At 36.7% G+C, this 24,604-nt stretch overlaps 3 protein-coding genes across 3 annotated transcripts; 1 reads left to right on the forward strand and 2 right to left on the reverse strand.

The window, feature by feature from the left end:
- Positions 1 to 4,693: 4,693 nt before the first annotated feature.
- Positions 4,694 to 10,246, forward strand: LOC136210778 (probable copper-transporting ATPase HMA5). The gene is made up of 7 exons (XM_066002182.1): positions 4,694 to 5,191; positions 6,207 to 7,281; positions 7,442 to 7,791; positions 7,878 to 8,132; positions 8,258 to 8,380; positions 8,499 to 8,978; positions 9,575 to 10,246. Exons 1-7 carry the CDS (start codon positions 4,901 to 4,903, stop codon positions 9,989 to 9,991), a joined length of 2,991 nt encoding a protein of 996 aa, XP_065858254.1. The 5' UTR covers positions 4,694 to 4,900; the 3' UTR covers positions 9,992 to 10,246.
- Positions 10,247 to 11,769: 1,523 nt separating this feature from the next.
- Positions 11,770 to 14,676, reverse strand: LOC136210779 (glutathione S-transferase T1-like). The gene is made up of 7 exons (XM_066002183.1): positions 14,471 to 14,676; positions 14,285 to 14,358; positions 13,605 to 13,665; positions 13,379 to 13,432; positions 12,826 to 12,905; positions 12,343 to 12,548; positions 11,770 to 12,138 (listed from the first exon to the last, which is right to left on the reverse strand). Exons 1-7 carry the CDS (start codon positions 14,533 to 14,535, stop codon positions 11,926 to 11,928), a joined length of 753 nt encoding a protein of 250 aa, XP_065858255.1. The 5' UTR covers positions 14,536 to 14,676; the 3' UTR covers positions 11,770 to 11,925.
- Positions 14,677 to 20,358: 5,682 nt separating this feature from the next.
- On the reverse strand, positions 20,359 to 22,906 carry LOC136210780 (glutathione S-transferase T1-like). The gene is made up of 7 exons (XM_066002185.1): positions 22,481 to 22,906; positions 22,269 to 22,342; positions 22,118 to 22,178; positions 21,876 to 21,929; positions 21,449 to 21,528; positions 20,843 to 21,048; positions 20,359 to 20,699 (listed from the first exon to the last, which is right to left on the reverse strand). The coding sequence occupies exons 1-7, from the start codon at positions 22,543 to 22,545 to the stop codon at positions 20,520 to 20,522; spliced, it is 720 nt and encodes a 239-aa protein (XP_065858257.1). The 5' UTR covers positions 22,546 to 22,906; the 3' UTR covers positions 20,359 to 20,519.
- Positions 22,907 to 24,604: the final 1,698 nt, after the last annotated feature.

Here is a 24,604-nt window from a genome sequence, read left to right on the forward strand (position 1 = left end):
AAACAGGAGAGGAGATACACTTTCCAATAAAATTCCTCCAGTTCTCCGGGATACCAGCTTTGGCTAAACTATCCAGAAGAAAGCTCCAGTTCAACCTATCATAGGCTTTCTCCAGATCCAGCTTGAGAGCCACGATCCCTTTCTTGCCTTTCTTAATCTTCATAGAATGGACAACCTCCTGGGCAATAACAACGTTATCCATCAATTGTCTTCCAGGAACAAAGCTCCCTTGATTTTGGCTGATAATATCCGGAAGGAACTTCCAGATTCTATTAGCCACAATCTTAGTAATAGCTTTATACAAGACATTACAAAGACTGATGGGTCTCATCTGGAGAAAGGAAGACGGCTTGGCAACCTTAGGAATCAAGACAAGGAGGGTTTTATTAACCAAACTGATATCGTTCGAACCACCAAAGACACCTAACACAAAGCTGTATATACCCTCTTTAACAGTGTCCCAGTGTTTATGATAGAAACTAGCGGGGATACCATCAATACCAGGAGCCTTAGTGGAACCGATGCTGGAGAAGGCCAGATCAATCTCTTTAAGCTCAATGGGATGGAAAGCATTATTAATAGCATCCTCCCCCAAACGAGGAAAGGAAATGCCAGAGTGGGCACTCTCTAGGTCCACAGCTTCCTCTCTGAACAGGTCCTTGTAGAAATCAAGGGCAAGGCGCCGAATGTCCTCCTCCTCAAAAATCCACTCACCACTGGCGTCTTTAATAGCCTCGATCCTATTTCGCTGTCTCCTAATGATCGTTGAGAGGTGGAAAAACCTGGTATTCCGGTCCCCGTCTTGAATCCAAGCCTTCCTAGATTTCTGGAACCACAGAAGCTCTTCATGTCTAAGCACAGCTTCCAACTCGTTCTGAAGAGCTCTTAGGTGACCATTCAGGCTATGATCAAAACGAACCTCCAAGCAACGCTGAACACCTTCCATTCTCCTCAAGAGTTTGTTCTTCCTCCTGATAATATGACCAAAAGTATTTTTATTCCAAACAGCCACATTCCTCCTGAATTCCTCAGTAGCGAGGAAAACATCAGAGTGGGGATGCCAATTGCTTTTAACGAAATCCTTAAACTCGGGGTGAGACTCCCAAGCCACCAGATACCTAAAAGGTCTATTACCTTTCAGCCGATTTCCTTTGACCAAATTAATGAGGATAGGGCAATGGTCTGAGTGACGGAAAGGGAGATTAAGTACCTTGACCTCAGAAAACCTATAAATCGCTGCAACATTAGCGTACACCTTATCCAACCTAACAAACACACTATTCCTTTTCCAGGTAAATTTGTGGCCAGCAGCACCCAGGTCCGAAAGCCCGCACATATCCATACTTTGCTTATGATTAAGACACCGGTTCACATAATGATTACCCCCTCCTCTCTGATCACTCAAGAGGGCAATGTCATTAAAATCCCCGGCAACCAACCACGCCTCCACCATGTTAGAGCTAAAAGAATGAAGGATCTCCCACAGCCTTCTTCGGTTAGTCGAAACAGGATCAGCATAGACGAAGGTAATAAAGAAGGGTTTATTACCCGGGTAACACACCTTACTATGGATGAATTGACTGTCCATAGTAACAATATCAATATTGACTTGACCTGGCTTCCAAAAGAGCCAAATCCCCCCTGCCCGGCCAGTAGCCTCCGACCTGACGCAATTCCAATTCTTAAACTTTCTAACCACCTCATCTGCTTTGGCTCCACTAACCTTGGTCTCAAGAAGGACAAAGCAGGAAGGGTTAAACTGTTTAATGAGATCATTGACATGAATGCGGGTAGCCTTGCTCGCCGCACCTCTAACATTCCAAACGAAGAAGTCCATCAGAGGGGGAGACTACAGACGCAGGCCCAAACCCTAGATCAGGTATTTGTTTGGGGCTCCGGAGAGCCTAGAGGCGGTCCCAGAAGGACCCCTTTTATCCAAAGAATTCAAACCATGAAGGTTCTTTTTAGGTTTCCCTTTGGGATTCTTCATGTTTAACTTACTCACTCCTATAGTCTTACCAATAGGAGCATCAACAGGAGGATGTAGAGTACTCGCCTCCCTACTCAAACCCTTCCCAGCTGACAGGATAGACTGGGGAATCTCTTTGCCTTTAGCAGAAGCATTAGAGACAAAGAGAGGATTAATAGAATTACCCAGACTAGAGGCATGCTCTACCGACTCTAGACCAGGCATGCTTAAATCAATCTGCTTATCAGAAGGATCCGAGTCTTGATCTTCCTCCATAGACAAAACACCGAACCTTGACCCGGAACCCGAAGCTGAGTCCACTCCAGTCTCAATCCCCTTCTTAATATCCGGGGGTCTGACCTTGATCTCAGGAGCAATCTGGAGAGTAGTCATCTTCGTACTGATATCTGGTGAATGATTAGCATTAACATTAGCCCGTGGCTTCCTTCTCACTGGCCTCTTGGCAAGCATCCATGGGCCAAAGCTCCTTACTTCCCCTTGACTCTTCTCAGCTTCGCCTATGATAGGTTGCACCAACTCCTCCACGTCCTTCCTCCTCTTAGGACAACCCTCAAGGGTATGGCCAAACATACCACATTCATAGCAGATGTTGTGTATACCTTCATATTCAATATGATAGACCTTGTTTTGAGTACAGAACTGAGAAAGAAGAGGCTTAGCGAGATCAATATCGATACAGACCCTGGCAAACTTGCCTCTCACTGCCCCAATGGTAGTCTTATCAACATGGTGGACTTTCCCAATAAGGCTACCAATCTTGTTCAGGAACCTATCACTGTAGTATTCAAGAGGTAGGCCCGGGAACCTAACCCAAGTAAGGATCCTGTTAACAGAGCAATCATGGGGATCAAAATTTGGGACCCAAGGTCTCAGAGCCAACACATGATTGGAGATAATATACGGACCACCATTCACAACAGCATTGAAATCCTCAGCCCTTGTGAATTTAATGACATAATAGTCATTTTCAAGGTCTGTGATAGTAACCTTTCCTTTCTTTGCCCATTGAGCCTGGATCCTCTGGGCAAAATAATTGAAACTGATCCTTTTCCCCAACACAGTGACGATTAACGCCAATTTCCACTTCGATCTCATGACCCGCTTGTCATCTGAGGACAGCCGGATCCTAGGACACAGCGGGTTATCAGGCTCTCCATCCTCAGAATCGGAATCAGAGAGAAAATCCCCGGAATCATTCTCAAAAGCATCCACCTCCATCATGGGATCCTCCTTTGACACCCCTAGCAACTTATCCCTCCAGGAGGGGCCTCCCAAATCCACGGAAACTTCCGCTTGAGCGGCTTGCGTAGTCTGTGCGGCTTGCGCGGCCAGCACGGCCTGCGCGGCCAACGAAAGTCGCACGGCATGCTCATCCTGCTGGGGAGAGACGGCCGGTACTCCCTGTGGCCCAAGCACCGGAAGCGGCCCTCTAACTCCGGAATCATACACGCGTCCCTCCGCGAAAAACGAGTCCAAGGCCGCGGCCGCGGCACCAACACCTTCCAGCCCCCGATCGGCCGCCGCATCCCTAGAAGCCCCCAACGGCACCGATGCACCCCTAGCACCCCGTCGAAACCGCCGAATCTGTCTCCCCACCATCCACCCACTCCGATCTACTCCTATCCCTCGACCGATCCCTCTGAATCCCGCTGCTCCGCCTCCTCCCCCGAGGAGATCCCTCGGATCTCCCATCATCCGCCGCCGCCCACGCCTCATCGATCCCGGAGCCATTGCCCCGCCCGCGCCCCGCCACCACCAGATCCGACACAGGCCAGCCGCCTGCCTTCACCGACCCATCCCCCTTAACCTTCACGATCGCCTTGGTCATCGCCGAGAGAGAGAGAGAGAGAGAGATTTACTTTTCTTAAATTCTACTATTAGTTATAGTTAATTTAGTTATAACTAATTGAGAGAGAGAGAGAGAGAGAGAGAGAAAATTGAGTTATAAAATTGATCCTGTGTTTTAGAGAGAGAAGAGAGATCTGAAAGAGAGGAGATAGATCTAAAAGAGAGAAATAGATCTGAGAGAAAGAAGATAGATCTCAAAATTCTCCATCTTCATAAAAATTCTTCAACATGACAACAGATCTGAGAGAGAGAAGCCAGATCTGAAAAAGAGAAGATAGATCTAAAAGAGAGAGAAAGATCTAAAAGAGAAGAGATAGATCTCAAAACTCTCAATCTTCATAAAAATTCTTCACCATGACAACAGATCTGAGAGAAAGAAGACAGATCTATAAAGTTCTTATCTTCTACTATTAACCTTTTGGTCATTCTATTTATTTATTTTTTTAGATTTTTAATTATTATATTCGATATAAACAAATAGACAGAAAATAATAGAGTATAATATCATTTTCTATCGCATTATGATTATCCTAAAAACTAAGATATGCTTAATTTAAAATCTAAAAAAAATTGACAAAAATGACAAAAAAAAAAAAAAAAAAAATTAACCCTGACAAAAGATACGGAATTTATATGTATTTTTTCAAAATAGGGACTAATAAATGTATTATCCAGAAAATATATGGATTAATAAATTATTTTTATACATTTATATATAAAACTTTAACACTTTTCAGATTAAACAGCACTATCAATATGTGAAAATTTCTATGAACTCCAATATTATATAGATTCTTATCATCGAAAACTAGTGGTTGGACCCAGTAATCTTTCCTTTGTTTGGGTGTTTGATTTTCAATCATTAAAAACTTACAATATTCACAGTTACAGAGCATTCAAGCGTAATTTTCATATTTAAAAAACACCATCTTTCCCTTTAAATAGTCCCTCCATTTTCAAACTTTTTTGCGCTTCTTTCTTCTCCTTACGCAGTCTTATTCTTCATTTTCACCTTTCGCACAGAGAATAATAATTCAGTGGCACAATTCACCGAAAACCTTAATGGCCACCAAATTTCTGGCCCTGGCTTGCCTCCGCAATGACAGTCACGGCGAGTTATCTCCTAGATCACGCTATCCTTCTATGCCTAAGTATCCTAAAGGCGTATCCGTTCAAGAAACCAATGTTACCGGATCCGAGTCCAAGGCTTTATTCTCCGTCATCGGAATGACTTGTGCTGCTTGCGCTGGTTCAGTTGAGAAAGCTATTAAACGGCTTCCTGGTATTCGAGAAGCTGCCGTTGATGTCTTGAATAATCTTGCTCAAGTCCATTTCTACCCCGCTTTCGTTTCTGTAAGCTCTATAATTCTTCATTTCGATTTTGTTAGGATCGTGGTTCAGTTCTACGGAATTGAAATTTTGATCTATCTATATAGACTGTTTAGGGATTTAGCTTAATTAATTATGAAAAGTTGGCAACAGATTATTGTTTTTGTATTAAGAAACAAACCTTGATTGAATCCATATTTGATGATGAAAATGATTCTTGAGCTCTCATCTGTTGGTTTCAATTAAGTTTGATATAGACTAATATCGATATTGCATGTTATAATTTAATGTCAATGGTCCTGCATAAGTTGATTATCTTATGGTTCCTGTTTCCCCGGTGGAAAAACATATTAAGGGTGACATCTTTTTTGCTTTAAGCAACATAATTGTGATTTATTTAACTTTTGTTTGGTAGGATATGCGTACAAACAAACAAACTTGTGCTTTTTCTTAGCTTGAGATAGACACACGAAACGTCTGTCATGAACTTTGCCTTGGGTTTTATGCTTCTATATTACACCAGGTTATAGTGGACCCAAATCGAGACGATTTTAACCTTGGTTTTACAGGAGTGAGGACTTGTCATTTTCTGTATTTTTCTTTGGCCCAACTTGAGCCCAGTAGGCTATAAATTGGTTTCAATTGGACATATAATAGAACTGAGAAGCTTGTCCTATTGCAATTTGCAAGCTTGAATTTTAAGGCTAGATGCTCTCTATGTCCATACTTACTAGAATTTTGCTGAGAAGGGAGGCAAATCAGGCAATTAATATAAAATAAGTCATGTGTAGAATATTTGAACAAGTTCACCCAATAGGCTGTAGATGCACAGTTACTTCAAATTGTGATTTGAAATTTAAGTTGAAAGTAAGTGATCAATAGATATAGTGTAGCACTCTGTGCATGCCAATAACATTTCTATATTACTGCTGTAAGTTTTTCTGAAGAAGATGGTAGAATCCATGTGCAGCTGAATGCATTTGGCTTTTATGTGCTTAGTTATTTCAAGTTCATGACTTGCTGACTTAATTGATAATAGGAAGAGACAATTCGTGAGACGATTGAAGATGCAGGATTTGAGGCCACATTGATTGAAGATGAAAGCAGTGATAAGTCTACTCAAGTATGTCGAATACGAATAAATGGAATGACTTGCACTTCTTGTTCTTCCACAGTTGAGCAAGCTCTGCAAGCAATTCAAGGTGTACAGAAAGCTCAAGTGGCTTTAGCAACTGAAGAAGCCGAGGTTCATTATGATCCAAAGCTTTTGACCTATAAACATGTTTTAAAAGCCATAGAGGACACAGGATTTGAAGCCATACTAATCAGTACTGGTGAAGACATGGACAAGATACAACTCAAAGTTGAGGGTGTAACGACAGGAAATTCAATGAGAATGATTGAAAATTCTCTTCAAGCACTTCCTGGTGTTCAGAGAGTAGACATAGACCCTGAGCTCAACAAGCTCTCTCTTTCTTACAAACCAGAAATGACTGGTCCTAGGAATTTTATTAATGTGATTGAATCAACTGGATCCGGGCGATATAAGGCAATGATATTCCCTGAAGGAGCAGGAGGAAGAGAAAGTCATAGAAAAGAGGAGATTAAGCAATATTACAGATCCTTCCTGTGGAGTTTGGTCTTCACAATTCCTGTATTTTTAACATCCATGGTTTTTATGTACATCCCTGGAACTAAGCATGGATTGGAATCCAAAATAGTCAATATGCTGACTATAGGAGAAGTTTTGAGGTGGGTTTTATCCACTCCAGTGCAGTTCATCATTGGCCGGCGCTTCTATACCGGGGCCTATAAAGCATTGAAGCATGGTTCTGCTAATATGGATGTGCTGATTGCCCTAGGAACAAATGCAGCTTACTTTTATTCAGTCTATTCTGTGTTGAGAGCTGCTACATCTTCAGATTTCATGGGGACAGATTTCTTTGAGACTAGCTCTATGCTTATCTCGTTCATTCTTCTGGGTAAGTATCTAGAGGTTTTGGCTAAAGGAAAGACATCTGCAGCTATTGCTAAGCTTATGAACCTAACACCTGACACAGCAATATTATTGACTCTAGATGAAGATGGGAACGTCATTAAAGGGCGGCCCGGTCGCATTACGCGTCCCCGCTGAGCGAGGGTCCGGGGAGGGGTCCCACCACAAGGGTGTATTGGGGGCAAGCCTTCCCTTGCCAATTTAATTGGCAAGAGGCCGCTCCTAAGACTCGAACCCGTGACCTCAGGTCACAGCAATATTATTGACTCTAGATGAAGATGGGAACGTCATTAATGAAGAAGAAATTGACAGTAGGTTGATACAAAAGAATGATGTTATCAAAATAATTCCTGGTGCAAAAGTAGCTTCAGATGGCTTTGTTATATGGGGGCAGAGCCATGTGAATGAAAGCATGATAACAGGAGAAGCTCGACCGGTGGCAAAGAGGAAGGGTGACCCGGTGATTGGAGGTACAGTGAACGAGAATGGGGTTTTGCATATTAAGGCGACAAGGGTTGGATCCGAGAGTGCTCTTTCGCAGATTGTTCGTCTTGTTGAGTCAGCACAGATGGCTAAAGCTCCTGTGCAGAAGTTTGCTGATCGAATTTCCAAGTACTTTGTGCCTCTGGTATATGCATAAACTATGCATTTCATAGTTTCTTCTTTAATATGACCAATTTCTATATATGTAAATAATCAATTCTCTTGTTGCAGGTCATTGTTTTTTCATTCTCAACTTGGCTTGCTTGGTTTTTAGCTGGAAAGTTTCATGGCTATCCAGATTCTTGGATACCAAAGTCAATGGACAGCTTTCAACTTGCACTCCAATTCGGAATCTCTGTTATGGTCATAGCATGTCCATGTGCTCTTGGATTAGCAACCCCAACCGCTGTCATGGTTGGTACCGGTGTTGGTGCATCTCAGGGTGTGCTAATCAAAGGCGGTCAAGCATTAGAAAGTGCTCACAAGGTTCGAATTCTAACGTTATCTTGTTAACATTTTGTCTCATTATGTTCAGATACTGCTTCAACATTGTGTAGACCGCATATCAGTTCTCGATATTCTTCTAATCCGCTTAGTTATTGATCTTACAGGTGAATTGTATCGTCTTTGACAAGACAGGAACGCTTACAGTTGGAAAACCAGTGGTTGTTAACACAAAACTCTTCAAGAATATGGTACTCAGAGAGTTTTATGAACTTGTTGCTGCAACTGAGGTATGTTTTCCTTCTTAAAACCTCACTATCTGCTCGAACTTGTCTTTGTGTTTCTCAAGCAAACCCTTTACAACTTAGAGAAGCTGAAACTTTTAATGTCTGTGTAATGACTTATTAGGCAAATAGTGAGCATCCTTTAGCCAAAGCCGTCGTACAGTATGCTAAGAAATTCAGAGAAGATGAAGAAAATCCAGTGTGGTCAGAGGCACAAGATTTTGTCTCCATTACTGGTCATGGAGTGAAAGCTATTGTCAAGAACAGGGAAGTCATAATAGGAAACAGAAGCTTGATGTTTGACCACAACATTTCCATTCCAACTGATGCTGAAGAGATGCTAGCAGAAACTGAAGGATTGGCCCAAACTGGTATTTTAATAGCAATAGATCACGAAGTTACTGGAGTTCTAGCAATATCCGATCCTTTGAAATCTGGGGCACGTCAAGTCATTTCCATTCTAAAGTCTATGAAAGTTAGGAGCATCATGGTGACAGGTGATAACTGGGGAACTGCTAATTCCATTGCCAGGGAAGTTGGCATTGATGATGTCATTGCGGAAGCCAAGCCTGATCAGAAAGCTGAGAAAGTAAAGGAATTACAGGTACAATATATAGAACGTGCGTAATAGTGTGATTCAGTACCATGTAAATATTGTATGCTTTGACTTAAGTCTTATTCTTTGGGTCCCACACTTTAAAACACGTCGACATGTGTTAAGACACACACCTTATTATGCCCTCATAGCTAGAGACGGATCTAGAAGGGTCAGAAGCGGGTTTGAGCACCCACTAGTTACTGGAGAACTCCATTAAATAGGTGTATGTATCTTTAATTTGTTAGGGGACAGCATCCAAAAAAATTCAATCACACCCATAGCCAGTGGAATACCCATGTAAGTGAATAATGGGTCCATTGCTGCTCATAGCCATCCCCTAAGATCGCTTCTTGCACAGCCCTTCTACCTCGACTCTACCCCTTTAGGACCAGGTTGTGACAGGCCTACCAGTTTCCGCCTAGTTTATCCCCATCCCCAGGACCGCATTTTGAGTCCACTTTGGTACCAATTGTAACAATCCAGACTTAGCTAAAACGGACATATATAGTATTGGATCAGACTATTACAACGTGCGCCTTGATTTTTCGTCTAGGTATGAAGTTTTGAAAACCTTTTTGATCTTGGATTCATCCCATATGCAGGCTGCAGGATCCATAGTGGCAATGGTAGGTGATGGTATAAACGATTCACCAGCACTTGTAGCAGCAGATGTTGGAATGGCAATTGGTGCAGGCACAGATATAGCAATAGAAGCAGCTGACATAGTTCTAATGAAGAGCAACTTGGAAGATGTGATCACTGCTATAGACCTTTCCAGGAAGACATTTTCACGTATTCGTCTAAACTACATTTGGGCCTTGGGATATAACCTACTCGGCATCCCAATAGCCGCAGGAGCACTTTTCCCGAGCACCGGATTCCGGTTACCCCCTTGGATTGCTGGAGCTGCAATGGCAGCATCTTCAGTAAGTGTGGTTGTATGTTCTCTCCTGTTAAAGTATTACAAGAGACCCAAGAAGCTGGAAAACCTTGAGATTGGTGGTATAAGAATTGAATGATTGATGATTATATATGGTTTTCAGTTTCTGAATAAAATCTGTTCATATGATGGAAGAAGTTGGACTTTTGTGGAATAATGATTGAGTGATTGTCAAGTGGTTTCTGAATAAAATCTGTTAATATTTTGGTCAGATTTTATAGGATTAAGTTTGTGCAGAGAGCTCTGAGCTAAATGATGTGAAGGAGATGGAGTTCTGTTCTGTAATTGTATATATTAATGAAAGTTTGAGGTTTTGTAAGAATTTATTTTTTCTGTTGAGCTGTCTTCTATCAACTAATTGTATGGTAAACATCTGCATAGTCCCCTCCAACTTTGAAAAAAATCTCCACCAACTGCATTTGGGATTAATTGCACAATGACTCATGAACTATAATAGTCCACTAAACTTTATTTGTTTATATAAAATTCCTTGACTTTATATTACTATAATATTAAAATTTAAATCAACAAAGGACAAGTTTCACTACATTAGTGACTTTTTTTAGGTAAAAATATGTTGAGCCCATGATTTTTATTTTTGTTCATTATGCCTCTAAAAATATAGAGGAAATTACATAAAATATCAGATTTTATGTATTTTATCATTATACGATTTTAATTCTTAAATATCACAACTTTAATTTTGTCTTTGTCAATTTTTCAGTTAATTATTTATAGGAAAAAAAAAACAGTTTTTTAAAAAAACCACCAGATTTGACATTTTAATAAATTTGTTTAAGAAAATGAGACACTTGTAAATAATTTATCAGTTCTGACTATTGTGTAATTTACCCAAAAATATATTGAGGCCCATGATTTTTATTTTTGTTCATTATGCTCTTAATGTTTATTTCTATACATTAAATCTCTGTTTTTTTATTTTTGTGACATTAAGCTATTGTTGATTAAAAAAAGTGAGTATGTTTCGAACTTAAAATTTGATTAACAGAGTGATTTTGACATTTATGTTTTTCACTGATGTTGATGTGACTATAAGGAAACTTTACAAAAGTTTATTTCAAACGGTAACAAAACATAATTTCATATATTAAATGAATAACGCATTTTTAATCGAATTAGATATTCACATCTAACTAATTTGGCAAGCAAGAACTTATTGTGATAAAAAATAATTAGAGACTTAATGTGTCTAAATAGAAAAAATCAAGAGTTTAATGAACTAAAAACCGAAAGAGCAAAGCCTCAGAATGCCTTTTGCCTTTATTTAAAGCATTCATGGGAAATTATGGTAAATTATGGCTAAATATCTATTTTATCCTAATATGGAGTAAATTGCATCTATGATCATTAAAATTTAGTGTTAGTTTCAAAAGAATGGTTGGACTTCATTTTATTTCAATAAAGTCATTACAACTTTGCTTTTTATTTTAGTAAAGGCATATCAACCAATTCAGATAGAAAAGGTTTGTGATGTGGCAACCACATTGGAGAAAACTTCAGTATATAATGCTAACCCGATAATCGACACAACATTAACCCGACAATTGCCACCTCTATAAGCAACAGTACTCCAAAAGTTTCTCTCTCACTCAGTGTCTTGCAAATAACACGTATCCATAAGAGAACATTATCTTTCTCAATTTGCCCAGTGGCCCCCAACTTGGCAAAAGTTTCCACAAGGCTTTTACTCATTCAAACTTGTACAGTTTATAATTTTCTAGGAAATAGAGAAGAAAGGAAAAGGAAACAGACCTTCACCATTGAATAGGAGAAATCATTCACACTGTCATATAAAAGCCTGTGAACTTTCAGAGCAAACAATCTTCTTCAGGCACATAAACCTTAATGATAATTGCCATAAAATATAATTGACATGTTTACTTATTGCAGTGATTGATAACATTATTCTGCCAAATTCGTAAATTTTTCATGTTTTTCGGTTCAAGATATACATTTCAGTTTGAGGGCAATCACAAAATCATCCAACAACCCTCACATTTTCGAGTGTATCGTTGGTTTGAAGCTTGATTGAGTTTCGGTTTCTGACTCCTTCGGAAGCTGCTTTTTCAGTCTTGCTTTGGCTTTAAAGAGGAGTTTGTGCACTTCATCAAAATGAGGTATCGTCGCATTTCTTGTATCTTCAATCCATTGCTGAACTTTCTTGTGAGGACCAAGGATTCGGTTTCGATCCTCTTCATCTACAACCTAAACCCAAAACTCTTTTACAATGAGATCATACTACATGCTTCATCATTTTTCATATTAATAGTAATTCAAAAATAATTTTGAATTACACAACTAGTCAATAGAAAAATAAAGAATAAAGAAAGATAAATGTGATGATTTAATCTCTTTGAAACTGAATCACTGAATATGTAAGAAAATGATGAATCTTTGTTATGTGAATACCTCGAGTTGCATTATTTCACAAACAAGGCTTAGATCTGCTATGGATGGTTGATTTCCACCCAGCAGAAACCGCCCGCGTCCCTTGAGCCAAAAAGATTCTATCTTTGAAAGGGACGAAGTTAGAACTTTCTCAGCTTCAGCAGCAGCTTGTGGATTTAAAGGTAGGCCAAGTGCAGGTGCTAGTACAGTATTCAAAACATATCCAGCTAAACAAAAACATCAAATTGAAAAGCACCAGCTCATTAGATTAGGGTAAGACCTGTACAGTAAACAATTGCCTACAATTAATTTATATGTGACTCTATTCCAATTTATGTCCAAAGAGGCGAGTGTGTGGTCTTGTGTGAGGTGAAGGAGGGGAGATGGCTGCAGAGAAAGGATGCTCCTAAAGGAATACTTCGAAACGAAATGTTTCATCATAGTAGCAAATAGCTCAACAATGTAGAATTGCAGGAATTTCAATACGACTGAACTATGAAGTACCTGCCCCCCTGCGTAAATTTGAGTGATGCCAATCCAACACAGACTGAATCTTAGCTTTCTTAAAAAGATCAGCTGGATACCTTAATGTGTAAATAGGAAAAATGTCAATAACTGAGCTGTGACCATATAAACTCGAGACTCAATACGAAGTATAATAAACATTTCACATATGCTTACGGCTTCAATAGAAACTATACATGCTTGAGTCATAGTCATCAGTTGGTCCAACTCACTAAAGAAACAAGATGCAAGTAAGGCATATGATTGTTTACAGGTATCAGATTCATAAAACCCATGGCTGATTAAGATATAGAGGGATGGATATAAGATTTAACCTATTAGCATTCTAGATTTAGATCCCGAGTCAAGCGATCATGATGAACATATCAACAATTTAGTAGGAGGCCTTAATCATGCTAAGTAGTGATGCTTGCCTTTTTTTCTCCGTTGCTAAGCCAACAAAATCTCAACATTATACCTCATAATAAGTTCTTAATGCAGCATCTCGTAAACCAGAAAAAGAAAATTATAACTGATAAACAACTATACATACCAATGATCAGCAACTCCGGGAAATACAGTAGCAAGATAAATAAGGATTGCGTGACTGCAAAAAGAAACCAAGTAAACCTATGAGAGGAGAAACGAATAGAAATTTTTAAGATACCAATGTGATTTATGATGTATGACATATAACTAAATACAAAACTAAAATTGTGAGGGGCAACTATTCCATACTAGATTTGCACAAAGTATTCATGAGAAAACGTTTAAGTTACCTTTCAAACAACTTGAATCTTCCATCAACTACAGCTGGTACTTTTCCCAAAGGGTTTATCTCTGAAATTTCAATATTGAGTAAAGTGAATTACAAGTTGCCACTTCTTACCTTACACGCAGTAGAAACACAAGCAATTTTTTCATTTATGAAATTGAGTATTCAGAGTAACTCTTTGAATTAAGGGTCAAAATGGCTCCTAAATGATCAATTTAGGTCATATCGAATTTTAGGCATGAACTCAGCCTGCAAATCGACAATATTTGACAAATTACCCCAAATACAATTCATTTTAGTTACTAAAATTTGCCCTAATTTGTCAAATATTGAGGATTGAGTTCATACCTAAAATTCTATTTAAACTAAATTGATCATGTCTACCAACTTTGGGAGCCATTTTGACCCTTAATTCGTAATTCTTTATGCTACAAGGCGAATTTTGAAGAAACTAAATGAAGCATAAGCATAAAATACAAAGCACAAGATATGAAATATCATATTTCCAGGTTAAATTAGTACGTCGATGTTTAAAATTACTACTGGAAAATGACAAAGTAGAAAACAAACACCAAACCAGTGCTTCAGTATTCAGGCCAAAATGTTCCATGAGGATTAATCTTAACCAAAAGAGACTAGAAAACTAGAAAAATTGAAACCAAAAAGGCGAAGAAAGGCTTATACCTTTGAATTCAGGAGTTAATTGCTGACGCTTGGCTAAATCTATTCTAATCTCCTCGAAGTCTATCCCGTTTACCCTGTATAGAAATCACTCAGATTAAATATACTCAATAAGAACAAGAACCCAAATTTGAATTTGCAGCCACAACAATTAATAAGGAATTGAAGTATTTGAAAATGGAGAATTACTTGCAGAAGATGATAACAGCCCGCGATGGCTGAGACATTCGGTCTGCATATACTTTGAGTTTCATCGTCTTCACTAGCTTGGCTCTCTATCTGAATATTCAGAGGATTGAAATTTGAGTTTTTGGTTCCTAATTTCTTTTGGTACGGAAAGCTCATCTATTATTGAATTGAATGCGAACAATTGCAGTTTGTGAATTTTCAAAATGGGCCCAACTGAGGAGGTAAGGCTTTTAAAGTGTGAATAGATATAAGGGTCGACTTCATGAAAATTACAATTAAGTCGTATCATCAAATTTAATTTTTAATATGTCATTATTTTCGAGTAAATTACATACGTGGTGTACAACATTTACCCTAAATCACACTTTGATGTACAACCAAAATTTTGTCACACTAAACCGTATGAACTTCAGGTGACCTCTCACTAAAATGTACAGCTGGTTTTTATGACCGGTCAACGCTAGTCAAAGTTGCCACATCATCATTTTCCATTATAGCATTAAAAAAAGTGGGACCCACTCTAAATAGAATTACTAAAATAGCATGATACTTTATGAAAATTACTAAATTACCCTAATCTTCTTCCTTCAACTCCTCTCTCTCTCTACCATTTCTCTCTCACTCCTCTCTCTCTCTCACCACTTTTCATTCCAAAAGCTAATGAAACGACCTTAAGCACTCGACCTACCTCTTTGTTCAAGACCTTGGAACCTCGACCATACTCTTCCAAGTACAAAATTGAGTTGAAGCATATCTGAACATAACACTTTCATCAGGGAAAAATAAATATTGAAGAGAACATGAAGTATAAAATTCTTGTATCCATCATCTGGATTGTCTACAATAAATCTGCATATATATAGTATAAAATTTAATTAGAAAAACTTTAATTTATTAGCCAAATATGGCACGCATCTGAACCTGATTTTCAACCATTAAAAAGAAGTTAGCTTTCCATTTTACCATTAATATGAGATAATGAGTTTGGTGCAACCACCACCAATCAAGCAAATTCAATTTCAAACACTTTATATAAAATAAAGAGGCTAGCTTGCCTTCCATTTTACCATTAATCTGCAGAAAATAAAATAGTATAGCTTCAAATTTGTCAGGTTCTAGTAACCACAACCTCGCTCATATCGCTCTTGTACCAAGTGCTGGAATGGGTCATCTCACACCCTTCCTTAGACTTCCTTAGACTTGCTTCTTTACTTTCATCCCATAATAATCTCAAAGTAACTATCATAACCCCATCTCCATCTGTTTCTCTTTCTGAATTCTTCACTTCATTTCTGGAAGACTGGGCATATGTGGGTGAGAGAGTGAGAGAGGAGTGAGAGAGAAATGGTAAAGAGAGAGAGAGGAGTTGAAGAAGGAAAATGATGGTAATTTAGTAATTTTTATAAGGGATAATGCTATTTTAGTAATTCTATAAAGAGTGGGTCCCACTTTTTTAATGCTATAATGAAAAAATGATGATGTAGAAACTTTGACCAGCGTTGACCGGTCATAAAAACCGGTTGTACACTTTAGTGTGAGGTCATCTGAAGTTCATACGGTTTAGTGTGACAAAATTTTGGTTGTACACCAAAGTGTGATTTAGGGTAAAGGTTATACACCACGTATGTAATTTACCCCATTATTCTCTATATATTATAATATATAATTTTATACCATCATTTAAAAAATCTAGACTCTAATTCATAAATCATAAACCCTAAAAAATATATTCTAGACTTCTAATTTATAAATTCTAATCCTTAAAATATATTAAAAGTACTGATTTTACTAGTTTGACATAATCCAAAATTATGACTTGACATAGTTGTAAATAGTTTTTAGAATATGAATTTGTGTTATGCACATTTCAAACCCATTAACATCTGCGTGTGAGGATGTGTCAGATATTAATATAAATTGAACTATTAACTTAAGTTTTTAGTTCAGTTGGTTCAATGACATTGTGTAACAGAGTAGAAATATTTTCTAAAACTCGTTGGGACAAGATTTACTTCGACTTCGACAAGCTAAAACAAAATTCCTGAGAGGTGTTTGATGTAATGCCGCAAAGAATTATGTAGTCCAGGCATGTGTTCGTTCAGATCTTGTCCGAGTGGGAAGTTTGCATACAATGCAAGTATCCTTAATGAAGCACAATTAAGTAGTTCATGTATTAGAAAGGATTTGAAGATTTGCTTGCCTTGTGGTACGAAATGTTCTCAAGGCCTTTTTCCCCTCCATCATGTGCAATGAGAATGCTGATAGAGTATGTTCTTCGTGTTCGCTATGCCAGAACAACTCTTGTGCGGGTTATTGTGGCCTTCCTTCTTCATTAAAGAGTAGGCAAACGGTACACCAACAGATAAAGGAGTTAATGATTATCTTCGGCTCTTCAATGGTAGTTGCCTTGCTTATTTTGATTGGTTGGGTGTTGTTCCCCGAAACACTGAACACGGTAAGAAAATCTATCGTTTCCATTTCAGTGTCCCATTCTATGTCACTTTCACAAAAAGTGGTCCCAGGTCCTCTTGACTCACAAAATATATTATTTTAATTAAGTGGATACCACTTTTATGAGAGAAACATGGAAGGGGACACTGAAATGGGAACATTAGATTTTCTTCCCTAAACACGATGGAAACACAACAAATCGATGCACATTTTGTCAAGCCACATAGTTTTTTGGGTTGAGTTTTTCCAAAATTTATTATCTGTCTTGTGAGCATTGTTTTGGTTTATGAGTCGAGTTTTACTATAATTAATTATGATCATGAGAAGATAGAAAAGAACACCATCTCTACAACTTATATGAGAGCTGATGGGAAACTTGGAGATATCTTTATTATAGCTCTAAATGGAGTTCGGGTAAACTATATCTCTAACAAGCTAGGTAAGATATTTATCTATGTCCATCTTGAGAGGGAGTGTAAAAGTGTGAATAGATGTCAATAGGCAATAGTCAAAATGTATAAATTTATTAGTTTTCCTTATTTCACTTTTTACCACTTGTATAAATACATACAACTAATGAGTAGAACATTTTTCAACCTCTCTATTGTTCTTTACAATATTTATAAGTGTTTAATTGAAAACTTTTAGATACCTATTTAAAAAAAAATTAAAACTCGATATATAAGTTTAATGGAATTTTCTGATCACCAGTGGCCCCCCGACTCTTAATTTTGTCCCTACTAATAATCAAAGATTCAAATTGTGTCCATCTATTGGCTCATAAAGAATAATATTCTATTTAGAGATGTCAAAATGGATGAATGGATTGACCCAACGTATATAATAAAGGGATAATTACTAAACTAGCCCCTTTTAGGGGGTTAGTTTACATTTCTAGCTCCTTTCAAATTTTTTTCCACAACTAACATATTTTAACAAATTCTTCCAACTTTGCCATCGTCATTAATGAATGAACTCCATCTCTCTAACGTATCAAAACGCTGCGATGGGAAGAGGAGGAAGAACAAGAAGCGACGGCGGCACACTCGGAGAGGTGGAGAAGCGAAAGGCGGCGATAGGAAGAGGAAGAGAAGCGAACGGAGAGGAGAAAGAAGGAAAAGCGAATGGCGGCGATAGGAAGAGGAGGAGAAGAAGGCGAACGGCGAACGGAAGAGGATGATGAAGGCGACCCTTTTTCCGGCAATCTCATCCTAATATATATTGTTTCTCTTCCTTTTTCATGTTTTTTCTAGTCGTGCGAACCCCAAAAATAGTGGCATTGTTGTCTGAAAATGCATTTTGGTTGGAATATCAGTTTCAGATTTTTCTCCGACAATGTCGATATTTGTCTATATTTGTCGATATTTGTTGTCGATATTGACAAATATCGACAGATATCGACATATAGGATCGTATCGATATTGGTCGATATCTATCGATATTGTATTTGTCGATATTTATTGTCGATATTTGTTGTCCATATTTATCAATATCTGTCGATATTTGTCGATATTTGTCGATATGTGTTGTCGATATCGACAAATATCGACAGATATCGACACCGTCGGAGAAAAATCTGAAACTGATATTTCAACTAAAATGCATTTTCAGATAACAATGTCATTGTTTTTGGGGTTCGCACGACCAGAAAAAACATGAAAAAGGAAGAGAAACAATATATATTGGGTTCGTAGTCGTTCTGTTCTTTAGAGAGAGAGAGTGAAAGACACGAAGTTCTGTTTAGGAAGAAGATGAGGACGTTGGAAGTTGTCTGTTGAAATATGTTAGTTTTGTAAAAAAAAATTTGAAAGAGGCTATAAATGTAAACTAACCTCTTAAAGACGGCTAGTTCAGTAATTGTCCCTATAATAAATGGATTGATTCATTTAACCCAATTAACTAGATATAATAAAAAAAACATAAAAATGAAAAAAACATTAAAAAAAGAAAACGTGAAAATTTGAAAATGTAAATAAAGATGTAACCAATGGTTCCCGATAATGGGGAAAAGGTTGAGCTTCAGACGGGAAAAGATTATGTAATTCCAATGGAAGTTCAGAAAATACTGAAATTTCATTATTTTCTCAGATTGTAGAATTCTAAGAATTTGAAATTCCTATGAGTATTTTCTGGTACTCAAGAAAAAAAAAAGTAGTAAGAGGAGGAGAAATCACAAGGTTATTCCACATGTACGAAAACGTGAAATCATAGATTTTTTTTTAAATTAACTTTTGATTTTATTAGCTTAAAGTAAGAATTTTGTATTATTAATTAATTTGAATTTGGATTAGGCTATACTAGACCTATTCATGCGCCTGACTCAATGGGCTTTTATCTAAAAATGCTTAGTACAGGCTCAACCCAGCCTGCTGTTAATTTAGGCGGGCTCGACATGGGCTGGGCTTGGCTCAAAAATCAAATCACAATATTAGCCATATAAATCCACCTAAATATATATGTATAATTTTTACTAATAAAAAAAAAATTATACTTAAAAATAAATATTAAAGACATCCAAGCCAACGATAGTCTTTTGGTCCAATTCCAGCACATTGTAAATAAACATGAGATTATGCTTTCTGAAAAGAAGAGCACAATTTATTAATTAATTAATATTAATAGGCGGATCGGACTGGGTTGGTCCATACTATTTTTATAAATCTTAAACCCGTCCAAAATATAAGCGGGCTTTAGTAGGTCTGGGCCGGCCTGGACCTAAGAACAATTTTTCTTGTCCAAGACCAGCCCATAGAATATGGACCGTTGTGAACAGGTCTAGGCCATAAATATCATCATTTCATTAGAAAAAACATGTCTGCCGAATCCAATTAATAGTCACCGCGAGATTATTTCACTTTTGACATTCATATTTTCTATATATATAATTTCCGTTTTTCACCGAAGTTTTTCACATTTTCATATATTTTTGGTTTTTTTGTTCTTTTTAACAAATTATTAAATAGATTAATAGATCAACCCCCAACTAAATCGTTACACAACTCATTTATTATATGAGTAAGAATGACTAAGATAGATCGATTCGTTTATGACCCAACTTATAAATGGATGAATCCAACTCATTTATTCTTTAGGTTAAATGAATCATTAAATAGATTATAATTCATTTTCACACTTCTAATCGTTAATCACTGCCTTAAAAGGAAAGTTAAAGCCAACACAAAGGTTATTTTTATGAAGCTAGATATCTTGCTTGATAATGTTAATGTTCCGTGCATTACAAATAACATTACTTAAAAGAGAAATCCATTCTTATCATAGCTAACAAAATCAGTATAGATAATCTAATTAATTTTTTTTTTTCTATTGTAATCTAACTAGTTTTGATTACAATTAATTTAGTTCATGGATTCTTCCAAAAAAAATCAATTTATAAAAAAAACAGAAGTTATAAAAATAAGGACATAAGAGTCATTCCGTATATAATATTTACTTTACTTTACCATCAAACTCACAAGTCACTTGCTTTACCTTACATTAACTTACTTTAATTATACTCCATCCAAACAAAATCTAAATATACATAGAAGCAACATATTCTTTATTCTTGAAATGCATCATTTCCCGTTTTCATGGAAGATTACGCCTCACTCTTCTCTCCTGTTGACTGCTGTTTCTTTGCCATAGCACGGACTTGGCGAAAAATGGTTTCATGCACTTCATTAAAGTGAGGGCTTGCTGCGTTTTTTGTATTCTCAACCCACTGCTGAACTTTCTTGAATGGCCCTAGTATACGTTTCCGATCATCTTCTTCCAAGAACTATATCGAAAATAATATTCATCCATGAAAAATATGTTCAATTTCACAAGCAATTATGAATTATCACAGCAAAAATAATGCAAACAAGAAAGTATATCTCATATGATGAGGAAAATGATTTAGGAAAGAATACAATTACTTACATCAAGTTGCATAATTTCACAGGCAAGGCTGAGATCTGCTATTGATGGCTTATCTGCTCCAACTAAAAACTTACCACTTTCGCTAAGCCAAAATGACTCTAGTTTCGAAAGTGATTCAGACAAAACCTTTTCACCTTCTGCAGCTGCTTGTGGGTTTAGGGGCAAGCCAAAAGCCGGAGCGAATTTCACGTTAAAAGTATAGGTAACTGGAAAAAAAAAAGAGAAGCAAATAATCTCGCTTAGGACATCATTGTAAGGGTTTTGACAGGAATCTTGCAAGAGAAATATAGTTTCAGAGAGTTCAGCAAATGAAACAGAATCTGAACTTTGCATTGCTAATCTTATAATAATCTCCCAAACATAACACACACAGACAATTGAAAAGATAAGGCTGATCAAGGCAATGCGTAATTGGTCATATAACAAATAAGGAAGAATGAAGCTAGACCAAAATTATGCTGAAACTGAACAGCATCATACAGGCAATGAATTCATCTTCTTAGTAACCGAGAAAGAAAGCAATAGGTCTTGGAAGATTAAGCTTTTTCCTATTATAGCATCAGGAATACAGAAGCTAATGCATTGCTACGAAATCTAATGAATCACCTGAGCCACGGCGTAAGTTGGAGTGATGCCAGTCCAACACGGATTGAACCTTTGCTCTTTGGATAAGATCACTTGGATACCTTTAGTGTAAGGGAAGAATTGTAAGAAATGAGTGCATAAAATGAAAAATTGGGTTAAAATATATAGTAGTTTCATGCCATTTCATAGTGTTACAGAAAACATATAGTTTGAATAGCATTAGAACAAGATGTGCAATTGCAAATATGTTGATGTGTTCACATGTATCTAGCCATCAAAATTTATCTCATCTGAATCTGATCATAAGTATGTTCTGAAATTTATGTCCCGGTTTCTAATTTTAATCCTGTTTTATCTAGGCTCAACAACTTCAGACATCTGAAAAGGTTTCATTTCATAGAAGACAGGGTAAAAGAAATTGATTGCATCAATAAGAAATTCAGCTTACCAATGATCTGCAACTTTGGGGAATGCAGAGGCAAGATAGCTAAGGATTGCATGGCTGAAAAGTGGGGGAAAACATATTAGTCGGTACCCAAATTTCAATTGAAAGATATAACTATTGAATTTCATTGCCTGTCCTCAAAAACATGTAATTAAAAAAGATGATTTTCATTGTTTCTTACACACTCCTAAAACCTGATTCATTTATGGAGGAAGGAGAATTAGAGAAAGAGTTGGATATCATACCTTTCAAATAGCTTAAAATCTCCATGAACCATAGCTGGGACTTGCCCCATGGGATTTATCTCTGAATTTTATCAGTTAAAGGATTTAATAAAAATAGATAATGCATACTCATAAATTACTCTAAAGCAATTCAATAACCAAAAAAGAATACCTAGAAATTCTGGAGATTTGTGTTGTTTCTTAGTTAAATCGATAAAAACTTCCTCAAATTCAATCTCATTAACCCTAAAAAAAGAAAAAACATTAGTCATCAAAAGGAACATCAATCATCATGACTCAGCTTACAGTATACAGACGAGATTCGATCTGAAAAACCGAACCTAAAATCATAAATTGACGGATGAAGAGAAGAAATTAAATTACTTGCAGAAGATGACCAAAGCCCGCGACGGCTGAGACGCACGATGCACATACAATTTCAATGCCATTTTCTCCTGTTTCTGCTCTCACTCCGGTGATCTCAGTCGATTCACTGTCCATTCTCTGTAACTCGAGTTTAATTTATAGCGAATATAAGATCGTATGAACTTGGTATATGAACGGGTTGACCCATAGACCAGGAATTTTTCAATGCATTTTGTTAAATTTCAGCGGCATTGAATAGTACCATCAAGTTTACAATTCAACGATTGTGACGCAGAATAGGCGTCGGCATTACCAAATAATAACCTTCCAAGAATTCTTCTGGAAAATGACTGATAAACAGTCAACATCCACACCGAACTGATGCAATTCGATGCTTCAGTTTCAGTATTCAGGCCAAAATGTTCCGCTTGCACTGATCCGAGTTTTTATTAACCAAAACAGACTGAAGTATAAAATTTGAAACCGAAAGGTAAGGGCAACTCCAACCCTCACCAAATGAGGGTTGTAGATGCTTAATTGGCGGTGGTTGGCACTCTAACCACCGCCAATTCTCCGGGCCAATGAGGGGGTGGAGTGGAGTGTAGTCAGGGGCAGAATTAGGATCCAGATAGGGTCCAAATATATCAGAAAAAAAAAAAAAAAAAAGTGAAAACGTAAAAAAAATCGAAATTAACTGTACAGTTGATGGTAAATTTCTTAGAGCTGGACAAAGAAAATTAAATATGTTTAATTTTTTTTTTATGGTAAAGACATAATAAAAATGAATATTTAAATATTTTTAATGGTAAACACATATTAAAAATGAATTCAAAAGTGTTATCAAAATAAAAATAAAGAATTCATTTAGAAGCAAGCATTCTTAACCATCTCAACTACCTTTAAATATTGAAATAATATTATATAGAGTCAATATAATTCTTTCCAAAATATTAGGAAACACCATTACTAAAAAAAATTCTCAATTCTCCGGCCGCCTGCCGAGACTCGAGCCCCCCAACCTCCTCCCCTGGTTCCGCCCCTGCATGGAGTGCCAACTTTAACCATTTTTGGTTGAAGTTGGTTGTTCCACCAAATGGGTGGAACAATTATTTCATTAATTTTTTTTTAATTCCGTAATTTTTATGTTTTAACGAAAATTATTAATTTGTTTTTCTCAAACAATATTTTGTTAATTTAGGTTTAATTTTAAATATTTTTTAATTAAATGTTATTAAAAATTATAGGGCTAAGATGCAAAAATATCCCTAACATTTTGGATTAGAAGTAATTTGATCCCTAACGTTTAAAATGGTGCAATTTTATCCCTAATATTTGTAGCCAAGAATAATTTTACCCCTAACGTTGATAATTTGGGATTAAATTATTTCTCAAATCGACTCAAATCATCAACGTTAGGGGTAAAATTGCTTGTGGCTAAAACTTTAGGGGTAAAATTGTAACATTTTAAACGTTAGGGATAAAATTGTACATGATCCAAAATGTTAATGGTATTTTTGCACCTTAACCCATAATTATATTGTGTAGTATATATTTTTTTTTATAAATTAATGTATATTTTGGATCAGATTGCAAATGATTAAATTAAATTATATATTTAAAAATCATATAATAAAACTAACGATAATTAAGATAACGTTCAATTTAAAATAACATTAATTAAGATAACACTACAAATGCATAATTTAAAACAACAACAATAATAATAAGCTAAACACTGCACAATTAAAACAAAACGACATGACTATTGGAACATGTTACAACAATAATACTAGAGACACAATTTAAATAAAATAACGATATGACTATTGAAACACTAATCTATTCCATGAAAAAATTATAATCTGGTAACTCATGGTTTGGTGGTTGAAGATTGTTCAAATAACTAAAGTTGTTCATGTTGGATGGCGGAGGCGGTTCAGACGGTTGAGATTGTTCTGCAATTCTAGCTTGCAAAACTTTTTGTTTTTCTAGCTTTTAATATTCACGTTCAACTGGATATTGATATCCTTTAATATTATGTAGTAGGAGATGCACCACTTATCCTCATCCATTCAATTTGTCGGATGCATCCTCTGAACTTTCTTATAGCCTTCTCAATTTTTCCTACTCGGAACTCTAATG

This window comes from Euphorbia lathyris, chromosome 1 (genome assembly GCF_963576675.1).
Source record: "Euphorbia lathyris chromosome 1, ddEupLath1.1, whole genome shotgun sequence".
NCBI classification, from domain to species: domain Eukaryota; kingdom Viridiplantae; phylum Streptophyta; class Magnoliopsida; order Malpighiales; family Euphorbiaceae; genus Euphorbia; species Euphorbia lathyris.

Coding starts and splice junctions, on each gene's coding strand:
- LOC136210780 (XM_066002185.1), bottom strand. CDS start 22,545: ATGGCATTGAAATTGTATGTGCATCGTGCGTCTCAGCCGTCGCGGGCT. Junction 22,179..22,268: donor CAAATCTCCAGAATTTCTAG/GTATTCTTTTTT, acceptor GATAAAATTCAG/AGATAAATCCCATGGGGCAA. Junction 21,049..21,448: donor CAACTTACGCCGTGGCTCAG/GTGATTCATTAG, acceptor TTTTTTTTCCAG/TTACCTATACTTTTAACGTG.
- LOC136210779 (XM_066002183.1), bottom strand. CDS start 14,535: ATGAAACTCAAAGTATATGCAGACCGAATGTCTCAGCCATCGCGGGCT. Junction 13,433..13,604: donor AGATTCAAGTTGTTTGAAAG/GTAACTTAAACG, acceptor TTCTTTTTGCAG/TCACGCAATCCTTATTTATC. Junction 12,906..13,378: donor CCCGGAGTTGCTGATCATTG/GTATGTATAGTT, acceptor TTACACATTAAG/GTATCCAGCTGATCTTTTTA.
- LOC136210778 (XM_066002182.1), top strand. CDS start 4,901: ATGGCCACCAAATTTCTGGCCCTGGCTTGCCTCCGCAATGACAGTCAC. Junction 7,792..7,877: donor CCAAGTACTTTGTGCCTCTG/GTATATGCATAA, acceptor CTCTTGTTGCAG/GTCATTGTTTTTTCATTCTC. Junction 8,979..9,574: donor AGAAAGTAAAGGAATTACAG/GTACAATATATA, acceptor TCCCATATGCAG/GCTGCAGGATCCATAGTGGC.